General features: G+C 54.4%; 1 protein-coding gene across 1 annotated transcript in view; it reads right to left on the bottom strand.

The window, feature by feature from the left end:
• The window catches only part of LOC103630353 (protein NRT1/ PTR FAMILY 3.1), a 53,167-nt gene extending 41,324 nt beyond the window's left edge, over window positions 1-11,843 (bottom strand). Inside the window, exons 1-2 of the mRNA XM_008651416.3 lie at window positions 11,590-11,843; window positions 10,586-11,396 (exon numbers count right to left, since the gene is read on the bottom strand). Coding sequence (XP_008649638.1) covers window positions 10,586-11,396; window positions 11,590-11,686 — 908 coding nt within the window. The 5' untranslated portion in view covers window positions 11,687-11,843. The remainder of the gene's footprint in view (window positions 1-10,585; window positions 11,397-11,589) is intronic.
• Between the last annotated feature and the right edge of the window lie 206 nt (window positions 11,844-12,049).

The raw sequence follows: 12,049 nt of genomic DNA, 5'->3' as shown, positions 1-12,049 counted from the left end.
TAATAGGAAGAGCACATCGGGGACTTGCCAGTTCTTGGGAAGATCCTTGGTGTCTTGGGCTTCAAAGAAGCAAAATTCAGTTGCTCTTTCCACCGCCGAAGCCGAGTATATTGCCGCAGGCCATTGTTGCGCGCAATTACTTTGGATGAGGCAAACCCTGCGGGACTACGGTTACAAATTAACTAAAGTCCCTTTGCTATGTGATAATGAGAGTGCAATCAAAATGGCGGATAATCCCGTCGAACATAGCCGCACTAAACACATAGCCATTCGGTATCATTTTCTTAGGGATCACCAACAAAAGGGAGATATCGAGATTTCATACATTAACACTAAAGATCAATTAGCCGATATCTTTACCAAGCCTCTTGATGAACAATCTTTTAACAAACTTAGGCATGAGCTAAATATTCTTGATTCTAGGAATTTCTTTTGTTAACTTGCACTCATAGCTCATTTGTATACCTTTGATCATATCTCTTTCCTATGCTATGACTAATGTGTTTTCAAGTCTATTTCAAACCAAGTCATAGGTGTATTGAAAGGGAATTGGAGTCTTCGGCAAAGACAAAGGCTTCCACTACGTAAACTCATCCTTCGCCGTCGCTCCAAGCAACTCTCCGTTCTAAGGGGGAGAAAACATGAGCACCAAGCAAAAGGACTTCTTCTTTGGTATAATCTTAACTCATTTATTTATGACCAAAGAGGAAGATATCACTTCAAGGGCTCTAATGACTCCGTTTTTGGCGATTCATGCCAAAGGGGGAGAGAGTAAGAGCCCAAAGCAAAAGGACCGCACCACCACCTATTTCAAAATCTTAAGTGTTGAATTTTCAATTGGTATCCTATTGTGTTCAAAAGGGGGAGAGTATTTCAAAATGATATATCAAAACCCTCTTGAACACTAAGAGGAGGATCTCATTTAGGGGGAGTCTTGTTTAGTTAAAGGAAAAGCATTTGAAACAGGGGGAGAAAATTTCAAATCTTGAAAATGCTTCTCAAAATCTTATTCATTTGCCTTTGACTATTTGCAAAAGAGTTTGCAAAAACAAAACATGTGGTGCAAGCGTGGTCCAAAATGTTATAAGTAAGAAACAATCCATGCATATCTTGTAAGTATTTATATTGGCTCAATTCCAAGCAACCTTTGCACGTACATTATGCAAACTAGTTCAATTATGCACTTCCATATTTGCTTTGGTTTGTGTTGGCATCAATCACCAAAAAGGGGGAGATTGAAAGGGAATTAGGCTTACACCTAGTCCCTAATTAATTTTGGTGGTTGAATCGCCCAACACAAACAATTGGACTAACTAGTTTGCTCTAGATTATATGTTACACAGGTGCCAAAGGTTCATCTATAACTATACTAAATCGACTGTCCGGAATACCGTAGATTATTCCGGACAGGAGAAGCTTTTTGGAAAAACAGGCCAAGCGCGGACCGTCCGGGCCCTTGCGGCGGACCGTCCGCGACACGAGGATGTCACTCGGCCAGAACCAATGCAAAAATCCAAGTCTGTGCTATGGACTGTCCGGAGGAAAAGCAAAGACCGTCCGAGCCCTTGCGCGGACCGTCCGGCCTCTGGCGCGGACCGTCCGGTAGGTGAGAAACCGAAAAACCCGAAGGTAACGGGTTCGGAGAAATGAATTATAGCGGCCTCGCGGACCGTCCGGACCAGGCGGGCGGACCGTCCGCGACTGGCTCTGTCTGACATCTGACGACGCATTAAATGCAATATAGCCGTTGATATAGCCGTTACTGCTGACCGTTGCATTTTCAGCCGTTGATCTACAGGGGCGGACCGTCCGCACCAGGAGGGCGGACCGTCCGCGCTCAGCAGAATGGCCCAACGGCTAGGAAGTGGTTGGTGGCTATAAATACAACCCCAACCACCTCCATTCAATCCATCCAAGCATTCCAACCTTCAACATTCAATACAAGAGCTAGCAATCCATTCCAAGACACATTCAAAGCCTCCATCTCTCCAAGTTTCACAATTGAGAAAAGAGATCATTAGTGATTAGTGGCTTGAGAGAGAAAGGGATCCGTGTGTTGTTTGTCGCTCTTGTCGCTTGGCTTTTTCAAATCGTGCTTTCTTGATTCTTTCATTGCGATCAAATTCACCTGTAATTGAGGCAAGAGACACCAAACTTGTGGTGGTCCTTGTGGGAACTTTGTGTTCCAAGTGATTAAGAAGAGAAAGCTCACTCGGTCCGAGGGATCGTTTGAGAGAGGGAAGGGTTGAAAGAGACCCGGCCTTTGTGGCCTCCTCAACGGGGAGTAGGTTTGCAAAAACCGAACCTCGGTAAAACAAATCTCCGTGTCTCACTTGCTTATTGGCTTGGGATTTGTTTTGCGCCCTCTCTCGCGGACTCATTTCTTTATTACTAACACTAACCCGGCTTGAAGTTGTGTTTATATTTGTAAATTTCAGTTTCGCCCTATTCACCCCCCCTCTAGGCGACTATCATCAGGCATCGCCCGGGGGAGGAGCGGCACCCTTGGCTTCGTCTCCACCCTCAGCGCCGTCTCCACCCTCGGTGAGATCTGCCTCGGCCTTGGACGGCGACGCAAGCGGAAGGATCTCCACCTCGAAGGAGGACGCCAGCACCGCGCTTAGGCCCGCGACGGCCGCGTCAAGCCTCTGAACTTCGGCCAGGGCAGCTTCATCTTCGCCGGGTAGACAGTACCCCTCGCTGACCCGCTCTAGATCCACATCGTAGTGGGAAGCGAGCACGGCGAAGGCCCGCCTAACACCGTGATGCAGCGCCTCACGGAGTCTGCTGCGCACATGGCCGCCCAAGGCCTACAGGCGACTCTAGGGGGAGCTTCCCGAGGGGACGTCGTCAAGACCAAAGACCTGGCAGAAGGCCGAGATAGCTTCAGGCATGGCCACGCGGTCGGCATCCTTCCGCTCAGTCGCCCGGGCAAGTGCCTTAGCGGACTCGTTGAGGGCTGACTCGAACTCTGGAAACAGCCAAACAGAATTCTTCATACACGAGTTGAAGAATGAAGATCGAAGTCACAAAGAGGCCAAAACATACCTTCAGCCCGGGCACGCTGCTCCGAGGCTGCGGCTTGGGCGGACTGGTAGATTCGACGGCCGCGGCCAAGTCCTCCTCAAGGGCCCCGGCCCGAGCGGACACCTCGGCTAGCTGGCCCCCAAGGGCCTCAGCCCGGCTTTCGGCCTCGGCGGCCTGGTTCCAAGATTGGTCCCGCTCGCCGATGACCTGGCCAAGCTCCAGCTGCTGCCGCTGCGCCTCTACGCGTGCCGCAGCTGCCTCCACCCCCAGCTCATCACAGAGCAACCGAAGGTCCGCGCCTCGGCGCTCCGTTGGGAGAGGCGTTCGGTAGCCTCGGTAAGCGCGACCCTCAGGAACCGCAGCGAACCCTAGACGTCGGCCTCGCGGCGGATGAACGACGACTTGGGAGTGCTCAGATCCGTCAGATCCTGAGGAAGGGAAGCAGGACGTCACAAAGAATGCCCTGGTCATGCGAAAGGTATGCCTGAAATCCTTACCTGGAGGATCCTGGGAACGTCCCTGGAAAATATCTCCACGGTCGACCGAAGCGACCCCATCGCTGCCTCGGCATACTCACGGAGCTCATCCCAAGACTGCTCCTCCCGCTCATCGTCAAGGACGAAGAGGGGTTTTGGGGTGCCGTGGGTCCAGAACTAGAGCGCCTGCGTGCGCCGCTCAGTGGGATCACGCCGCGCGGGGATGAGGTCGCCGCTCCCCAAGACGGGCCACGGTTCTGCACCCCCCCCTCCTCCAAGGCGTCGAGACCGCCTGCAGTCGACGCATCGGGTACCCCCTCGGCTAAGGAGGCGGGCTTCCGATCACCGACCTCGAGCAGCGGCACCTCAACCATCTCAGCATCAGCGGCAACGGGTGGCTCCACGGGCAGAACGGCAACAGCCTCGGCAGAAGCTGATGCCGGCGCTGACAACACGTCAGGTGGGCTCAAGGCCGCGGCCGCGCCAGCGGTCTCCCCCGGCACGACGGCCGTCTCGACGGAGGGGTCAGCCTGGGGAGCTCGCCCCATGGCAACTCGCGCCGCCTGGGCCCCCCGCTTGGGGGCATCTTGTGCGGAGGCCGGCCGATCGGCATGGCGCGATGCGGCACTGGCTGCAGAAGCCGGCACCGTCTTAAGGGCCTTCCTGGGAGCCAGACCAGCCGAACCGAGCCTCCGTTTGATGGGAGGAAAAGGTAAAGCAGGATCAGGACACACGAGGAAGGAGCCAGGACATAGGTATCCTCAGATACTTACCCGCTCCGGACCAAGGCCAATCGTGCCTGCGGGGAGGCCCCTCGGGCCTCGGTCCCCGCAGGCGCCGCCAAGGTTCGCCCCGCTGCTGGCTTCGGCGCCCTTCCCACTTCAGGCGCCCGGGGCGCCGAAGGGATGGCCTGCCCATGCGACGTCACGACGGCCCGAGGATCAACCTCCTGTACGACCGACACGGGCGACTGCTCATGGGAGACAGGCGGGACGGCCTGACTCCCTAGGGTCACCTCAACTACCTCGGCCAAGGGGTCAAGTACCCCCTCAGCCTGCCCCTGCTCTTCGGATCGGGACCCTGATGTCCTAGCCCTAGATACCGATGGCGCTAGCCCACTCGGGGGCTGGCTCGACGACCCCTGGCCCAGCCTCAGATCCGGGCTGAGGCCAAGGCAGGCCGCCATGTCGTCGTCTTCGTCATCATCATCGTCGTCGTCAGGCGTCTCCGGCGACGGCTCCCTCGGAAGCCCGTCCCTCTCCTGCCTCCGACGGCGCCTCTCCAAGGCGTCCCGAGCCCGCATCCGCTCGCGAGCCCGAGCCTTTTTCGCATCCTTCTTCTCCTTCTTCTTCTCCGCAGCGACCCTCCGCATGGCTCGGTCCACCGCGTCCTCCGGGACCGGTGGCAGGGAAGGCTTGCAACACCCCAACTCCTGGAGACGAGCGGAAATCCCGACTGAGAGAATCAAAGGCAACCTGACACAAGATAGGAGAAGGAGCGGACACTCACCAAGGCACACGCACCCACGCTCGGGACGCATCAAGGGCTGGGTAAGGGCACCGGAGTCCAACCTCCCCACCGTGCCCGCTACCCGCCTGCGAAGGTCATCGACAGAGAGGGGGACCGAGGACATCTGTGAACCCTCCAAGTCGACTCCCGGCATCATCTCCGAAAGTGGCAATCGCCGCTCTGCCAAGGGAAGCACCCTCCGGCGATGGATGGCGGCAACCACCCCAGCGGCGGTGAGCCCCCCATCTCGTAACTCCTGCAAGGCCTCCAGAAGGGGCTGGAGTTTCTCCTGTTTCTCGCGCGCGGCCCCGTAGCGCCAATTGCTGTCGGGAGCAGTCACCACTCATTGAGAAAACAACGGGAGCCTCCCATCGTCATTCCGGAGGTAAAACCACCGGCGCTGCCACCCCTTGTTCGAAGACACAAGGATGGCGGGGATGTACTGTTGCGCGCACGCCTGCCTCGACTGGAGGGTGCAACCGCCGGCCCGCACTACCATATGAACATTCTTCTCCCCCGTCGTCAAGGCAAAAAGCTCCACGGAGAAGAGATGGGTCCACAGATCCCAGTGGGGGTCAATCCCCAAAAAGCCTTCGCAAACTGCCGCGAAGATGGCCGCTTGCGCAATGGAGTTGGGGTTGAGGTTGTGCAGGTCCACCCCGTAGTAATGCAGGAGCGCCCGCATGAAACGAAGCTCAGCACATACCCCGGCGGTGGGGTCGGGTCAGCCCCGCTCGGAGGGACCATCCACTCTGGCTACGGGTCACCGGAGAGGGGACGGAGCAAACCGTCGGCGACAAGGGCCTCCAGATCGTCCACTGTGACGATGGAAAATGGCCACGGGTCACGCGGTGGAACGACGGTCACCCGGTCGGCCATCGCCATACGAAGGGGGTGGTGGCGGAGCGGACAAGGTACACCGGTTTTCTTTCTCTGGATATTCCCTTAGGTTGCGAAAACCAAAGCAGGAGGCGAGCAGCAGAGTAAAGAACCACAACTGGTCCCTCTTCCGGGTATATAAAGGCCTGGGCAAGACCCGTTCAACACTTCGCCCGAACCCGCCGTGAAGTTCAAACTCAGACAAAACGACCGTTCCTCGAACGACTCGCGCATGCACAACTGCTACCCCGCGAACCACCCGTCCCATCGCATTAACTCCCCGACGGAGCAGGCAACACCTCTGGCAGGCGAGGCGGGCGTCGCTTTGCCTTCGCCATAATGACCGCGTCAAAAAAGGTGCGCCACCTTATTTAAATTCATATCCTTCCCCTCCTCCTCCTCCTCTCTCTCTCTTGCCACAGGGACCGGGAAAGGGGACGTTGTGGAAAGGATCCTTCTTGGCGGGGGAAGCGGGCCCCGAGCCCTCCTACTGATCAAGGGTTCGAAGGCTGGCCCCTCGGAAAGGTTTCGATAGCCGCCCCAGAGCACTCGGACTTCAAGCCCATTACTAATCAGGGGTTCGAAGGTTGGCCCCTCGGAAGGGTTCGACAGCCGCCCCAGAGCGCCCGGGCTCCGTGCCCACTACTGATCAGGGGTTCGTAGGCTGGCCCCTAGGAAGGGTTCGACAATTGCCCCAGAGCATGCAGTGTGAGGGATGACTCTGGGTACGTTTGATACATAGCCGAGGCTCGGGCTACGCTCCCGAGGTACCCTAGGACATTTCCGAGACCGGCGGGAACGATTTGTAACAGAATCCCACCGGAGGGAGGCATCGAGCCCTCGGACCCTGTCGAAGGGGTCTGGGTCCGACGAATCACTCGCAGGTATTTTTGGAGCGCGCCTCTGGGCCACCAGCCGACCCCTAACGAACGGAGCACGGGCGTCCACTCGGATCACCCGTTAGCAGCTCACTGAAAACACCATGTTCGGCGCCCTCCGAGGGCAACATGGCGCTTTCCCCCTCCTCCTTGTGGAAAGGCGATGCAGGGGCATATAATAAAAGTTGGGAAAGTCCTTGATCGTCCTCTCGCTCCGTGCAGAGGCTCGGGGGTTGCTCTCGCACCCGGCTACGGCCAAAACTGTTGACAGCATCAACAAACCAGCTTGATAACTTGGAACCCGACCACGCACCCGGGCTACTGCCGGGCCGCATGAGGGAACGATCAGACCGGCCGAAGCACCATGAAAAGCATTCAGACCTCAGAGGAGTTAAACCACTCCTCCGAGGCCTCGGGGGCTACACCCGGCGGGTGCGCTCGCGCGCACCCACCAGAACAAGGCAAAAACCGAGAAAGGCTGGTCCCCTCACCGAAAACGCGGCAAAAGCCTCCAAGTGAGTACCATCACTCCCTTCGAGGATCAGGGGCTACTATCGGGTACCATAATTAGGGGTACCCCCAACGCTCCTAATCATGGCTGGTAAACACCCTCAGACCAACTGACGGGTGCGGTTTAAGCTAAGACTTCGTCTACCCCAGGGACGCGATCTCACCCGAGCCCAGCCTCGGGTTGGAACAGTAGTCCCAGACGAGTTCACGCCTCGCCCGAGGACCTCCTCAGGCAGCGGGCGACCCTTGGCCAGACCGGGTCGGGCAGGCTTCGTTATGAAGCAACCTTGGCCAGACCGCCTCACCAATCGACCGCTTCGTAGGCGCATTAAATGTAGGGGATGTCTGACGCCGTATCCTGACACACGCGCCTCAGTCGGCCAGGCCGAAGTGACCGCAGTCACTTCGCCCCTCTTCTTTACTGTCCGATATGACAGGAAAACAGCGCCGCTCGCTCCGCTCCGACTACCGTGTCAGCCACCCCAGAAACGACTGATAACAAGTCACGATCAACCACCAAGTTCAGCCTCGGGCGCAACAGGTCTCCGCCTCGCCCGACCTCAGGCTCCGGCCTCGGGAGGAGGTCTCCGCCTCGCCCGACCCCCGGACTCGGCCTCGACCCCAGTCTCGGGAGGAATCGCGTCCTCGCCCGACCCCGGCCTCGGCCTCAAGAGAAGTCTCCGCCTCGACCGACCCTGGGCTCGGACTGACCGCGCTAATAGGGGATGCATCATTTCCCTATTCCTAGCCTGCTCAGGCTACAAGGAACAAGACCGGCGTCCCATCTGGCTTACCCCGGCGATGGGTAATGATGGTGTCCCGCGTGCACCATGATGTCGGTGGCTCTCAGCTCCTTACGACAGCAAGGAGACATCAGCAGGATCCTCGCCGCGCTACCAGCTGTGCTCCTACAGGACTCAGGCGCTCCTCCGAAGGCCACGCCATCACATGTACAGGGCCCAAGCTCTCCCCCGACGGCCACGTTGGCATGTACACAAGGCTTAGGCACTCCACTGCCGGACACGTTAGCGCGTAACTATGCCCTCCATTGTACGTCTGGACTCTCTCCTTGCCTCTATAAAAGGGAGATCCAGGGCAACCCTGAGGGGGGTTCGCGCGAGGGAAGCGGCGGACGAGCTCTGTGCCCTCTCTCTCTCTCTCACGCGACGCGCTTGTAACCCCTACTGCGAGTGGCACCCCTGGTGCAGGATAATACAAGGTTTGTCCCACCTCTTGTGTTTCATCCCGCGCCAACCCATCTGGGCAGGGACACGCAGCGACAATTCACTCGTCGGTCCAGGGACCCCTCGGGTCCGAGACACCGACAAATAGAATGTATGATATTATATTTTCAAAAAATTTGAAACGCAAGTATGAAATTGATGCCCTGAATTATTTATATTGTAGGTACTCCATATTTAATGGAGTCATTAATTCTAGAAAAGTGAGAGCACATAAGGTAGTGTCCTTGTCACAGAACTCTAACGCTAGCGATCGTAGAACCACATCACAAGAGGTGTTGCTTTGGATTCATGAAGCGATAAGGCTGAGCGATGAGCTAGAGGCAACATCAAGAGTATGATTGGGAACTCTAGGTCTGTTACTGGCCGAGTGATGAGTATTTCACCAACTATATAACACAATAGTAAATGATGTTTCAAGTAAGCATGATTGGTCTTTAATTATTATTTTTAGCATTTAACATAGCTAATAGTGTTTCATTTTGCTGCATTATAGATGGCACAACCACCACCACTACAATGGGGTTCTCAATCGATGCATCGACCTCAAGTAGTCACGTCATTAGCCAAATTAGCTAACTTCTAATAAAAAATAGCTAACTTTGCTTAATTCTAGCAAAAATAGCCAACTCAGTTAAATTTTATCTGAACTTAGTTAACTTTACAAAAATATCTAATTTATCTCAATTCTAGAAAAATAGTTAATCTAGCTCAATTTTAGCAAAACTTAGTCATTGTCGCATAACTTAGGGATTGTTTGTTTGAGATTATAATCTGCCCAGATTATATAATCTAACTTATTTTAAACTAAGTGGTAATTTAAAATAAATTAGATTATATAATTTTGGCAGATTATAATCCCAAACGAACAACCCCTTAGTCAATCTAGCTTAAATTCTATCAAAAAATAGTCAACTTAGTTGAATTCTATATAACTTTAGTCATTATAACTCAATTCTAACTAATTTAATTTGTAGAGTTTTCATACTCCATAGTTATCAATGCCTAGAGAGATCGACATCAAGGGATCTAATTCATTCATTAACCCCCAGTTCAACAATACTCTAGATAGAGGTAAGAACTCTAATTATTCGATGAATTGGAATTAAGAGTGGCTTGATGTATCTATATTAGTACTTGGAACGATTTGTCATGAAAATTTTGTTGCTTAAAGATTTGTCATGAATTCATATTTATGGTGTGGATGATTTGTATGATGTGGATCGATTTGCGTAAATGTATGTGACATGGATGAATATATATGTTTGTGAATGTACCTGATATGGATGAACATTGTGTTATGAGTAGATGAATATGAATACATATTATGGATAGATACAAATGGTTGAAGTGTAAGCACACTTTGATGCTGATAACACAAATTTCCGTTGGCTATGGTTGGCCCACGAAAATTAGACCAACTAATTTCTATGATCTAATCATAGTCGATGAAAAGTAGTCCAACTAATTTTCGTGGGTCTTCGTCGATAAAAAATACTCACTCTGTCTTAAAATAGTAGTCGTTTTAGAGAATTAGTAGGTTCATATAATTCTTGATGTATATATATATGTGTCTATATTTATTCTTATTTATTTGAATATAAATATAAAAATAAAAAGTTAAAACGATTGCTATTTTGAAACAGAGGGAGTACCTAATTTATATCGCCGCCCTGCGAAAATTATCTATTTTTTATGATTTAATTTATCTAATTTACAGAGTAGCAGCCTAGAAGGGGATGTGAAGATGGATTATATTAGCGTGACAGCGAAAGCGGCGTTGCACGGCAAAAATTAGGCGGCGCAGCATCTCCCTGAGCTTGCAACTGCGCAACCCCTCTTATTTGCGCACGAGATAGCGTAACCACCACCACAAATGTTGCCGATATGTCCAGTACCGTTTCAGGCAAGCAGGTCCCAATCCCAATCCCAATTCCCAATGCAGAAAGCACATCACGTGGACGCTACCTTACGCTTACGGATTGTGTTGTGTTGTGTGTGTGTGCAGAGAACACGTTGAAACATATTACAAAGCACGACAAATTAGATAGAGACACGGACTTACGTGAGCTGATCGGTGTGCAGCAGCCTGCCGTTGGTGGAGATGAAGGCGTCGAGCTCCTTGTCCTGGTACAGCATCCCTGCGTCCTCCGGCACGGCGACGTGGCGCTTCTTAAAGGCGGCGGCGGCGACCTGCGCGAGACGCGTGAACGGGCTGCCCCCGGGCTTGAGGCGGACGTACAGCGGGTACCCGACCACGAACACGACGATGGAGACGAACATGGCGACGGCGGGGATCCCGAACCCCCAGCCCCAGCCCACGTTGTCCTGGATGTACACCACCACCGTCAGCGCCAGCAGCGCCGCCACCCCCATCGTGAAGAAGTAGAGGTTGAAGTAGCGCCGCTTGCGCTCCGCCACCTCCCCGGCCGCCTCCGCGGTGACCTGCTGCTCCCCGGGCTCGCGGTCGAACTGGTCGGTGCCGAACGCCACGACGCAGGGCCGCAGCCCGCCGGAGCCGACGGACGTGCAGAGGAGGGAGAGGTACAGCGCGGCGAGCTGCCACCCGGAGGCGCGCTGGCACGCGGCCGGGGCGCCGGGGCACGGCGCGGGGCGGAGCGAAGGGAGGAGCGCGGACACGACGAGGCCGAGCATGCCGAGCTGGTAGAAGACGGAGCCGGCGACGATGGTCCCGAAGCGGCCCGCGAAGGAGTCGGCGGCGAGCGCGCCCAGGATGGGCGTGAGGCTGGACGTGCCGCCGAAGTTGGTCAGCAGGTTGGACGCCTCCACCAGCGGCAGGTGCAGCTGCTGCGTCAGGTACGTGATCATGTTGGCGCCGAAGCCGGCCGTGGCGAACCGGTCGCAGATGTCGTTCCCTGCAATCCATCGTAAGGAGATGCCCATTAGACGGTCCGTCATATCGAACGTCCAAACAAGGCAAAAGAACTGCGCCGACATCACTCGTTTCGGGGACCGATCGTCTAGATTTCTCGCTCGTTGCTTGTTCAAAATACCATCTGATGGATCGCAAATATATGCTGCGGCTATATATCAAAGCTAACTCCTCACCAAGTATGAATGGCATGGTCTTGAAGCCTCCTTTCTCCCTCCACCTCTTCTGTTCTCCTTCTCCATTGTTCCTACCAGCCGTCGTCGTGGTTGCCATGGCTGGACGCGGGGAGCTCTCGCTAGCTGCTTGTTATGGCCACACTGATTGTTGTGTGTGTGTGGTGCTGAAGCAGAGCAGGGCATGCGACAGTGAGCTATGGCCCTCACATGCATGCGAGGATGGAAGTATGGAACCACACATAATTATACTGTTAAGCACAGATGTATTCAGTGATAATGCACCGCACCCGCGCCCGCGCCCGCCATCAACATTGACGAGAAAATTGTTTTAGGACGGATGGGGACGCGCGGCGGCCGGTACGTTTGTCGTCTGCACCAGCTGCTGCATGCGGCGGGAGTGGGGGCTGTATCACGGATCGGACTCGCTCACGGTCACGGGAGTGCTGCTGGAGCTGAACTC

This window comes from Zea mays, chromosome 6 (genome assembly GCF_902167145.1).
Source record: "Zea mays cultivar B73 chromosome 6, Zm-B73-REFERENCE-NAM-5.0, whole genome shotgun sequence".
Classification (NCBI taxonomy): domain Eukaryota; kingdom Viridiplantae; phylum Streptophyta; class Magnoliopsida; order Poales; family Poaceae; genus Zea; species Zea mays.
The sequence above is the reverse complement of the archived record's forward strand: the minus strand, read 5'-3'. Positions and strand labels throughout refer to the sequence as shown.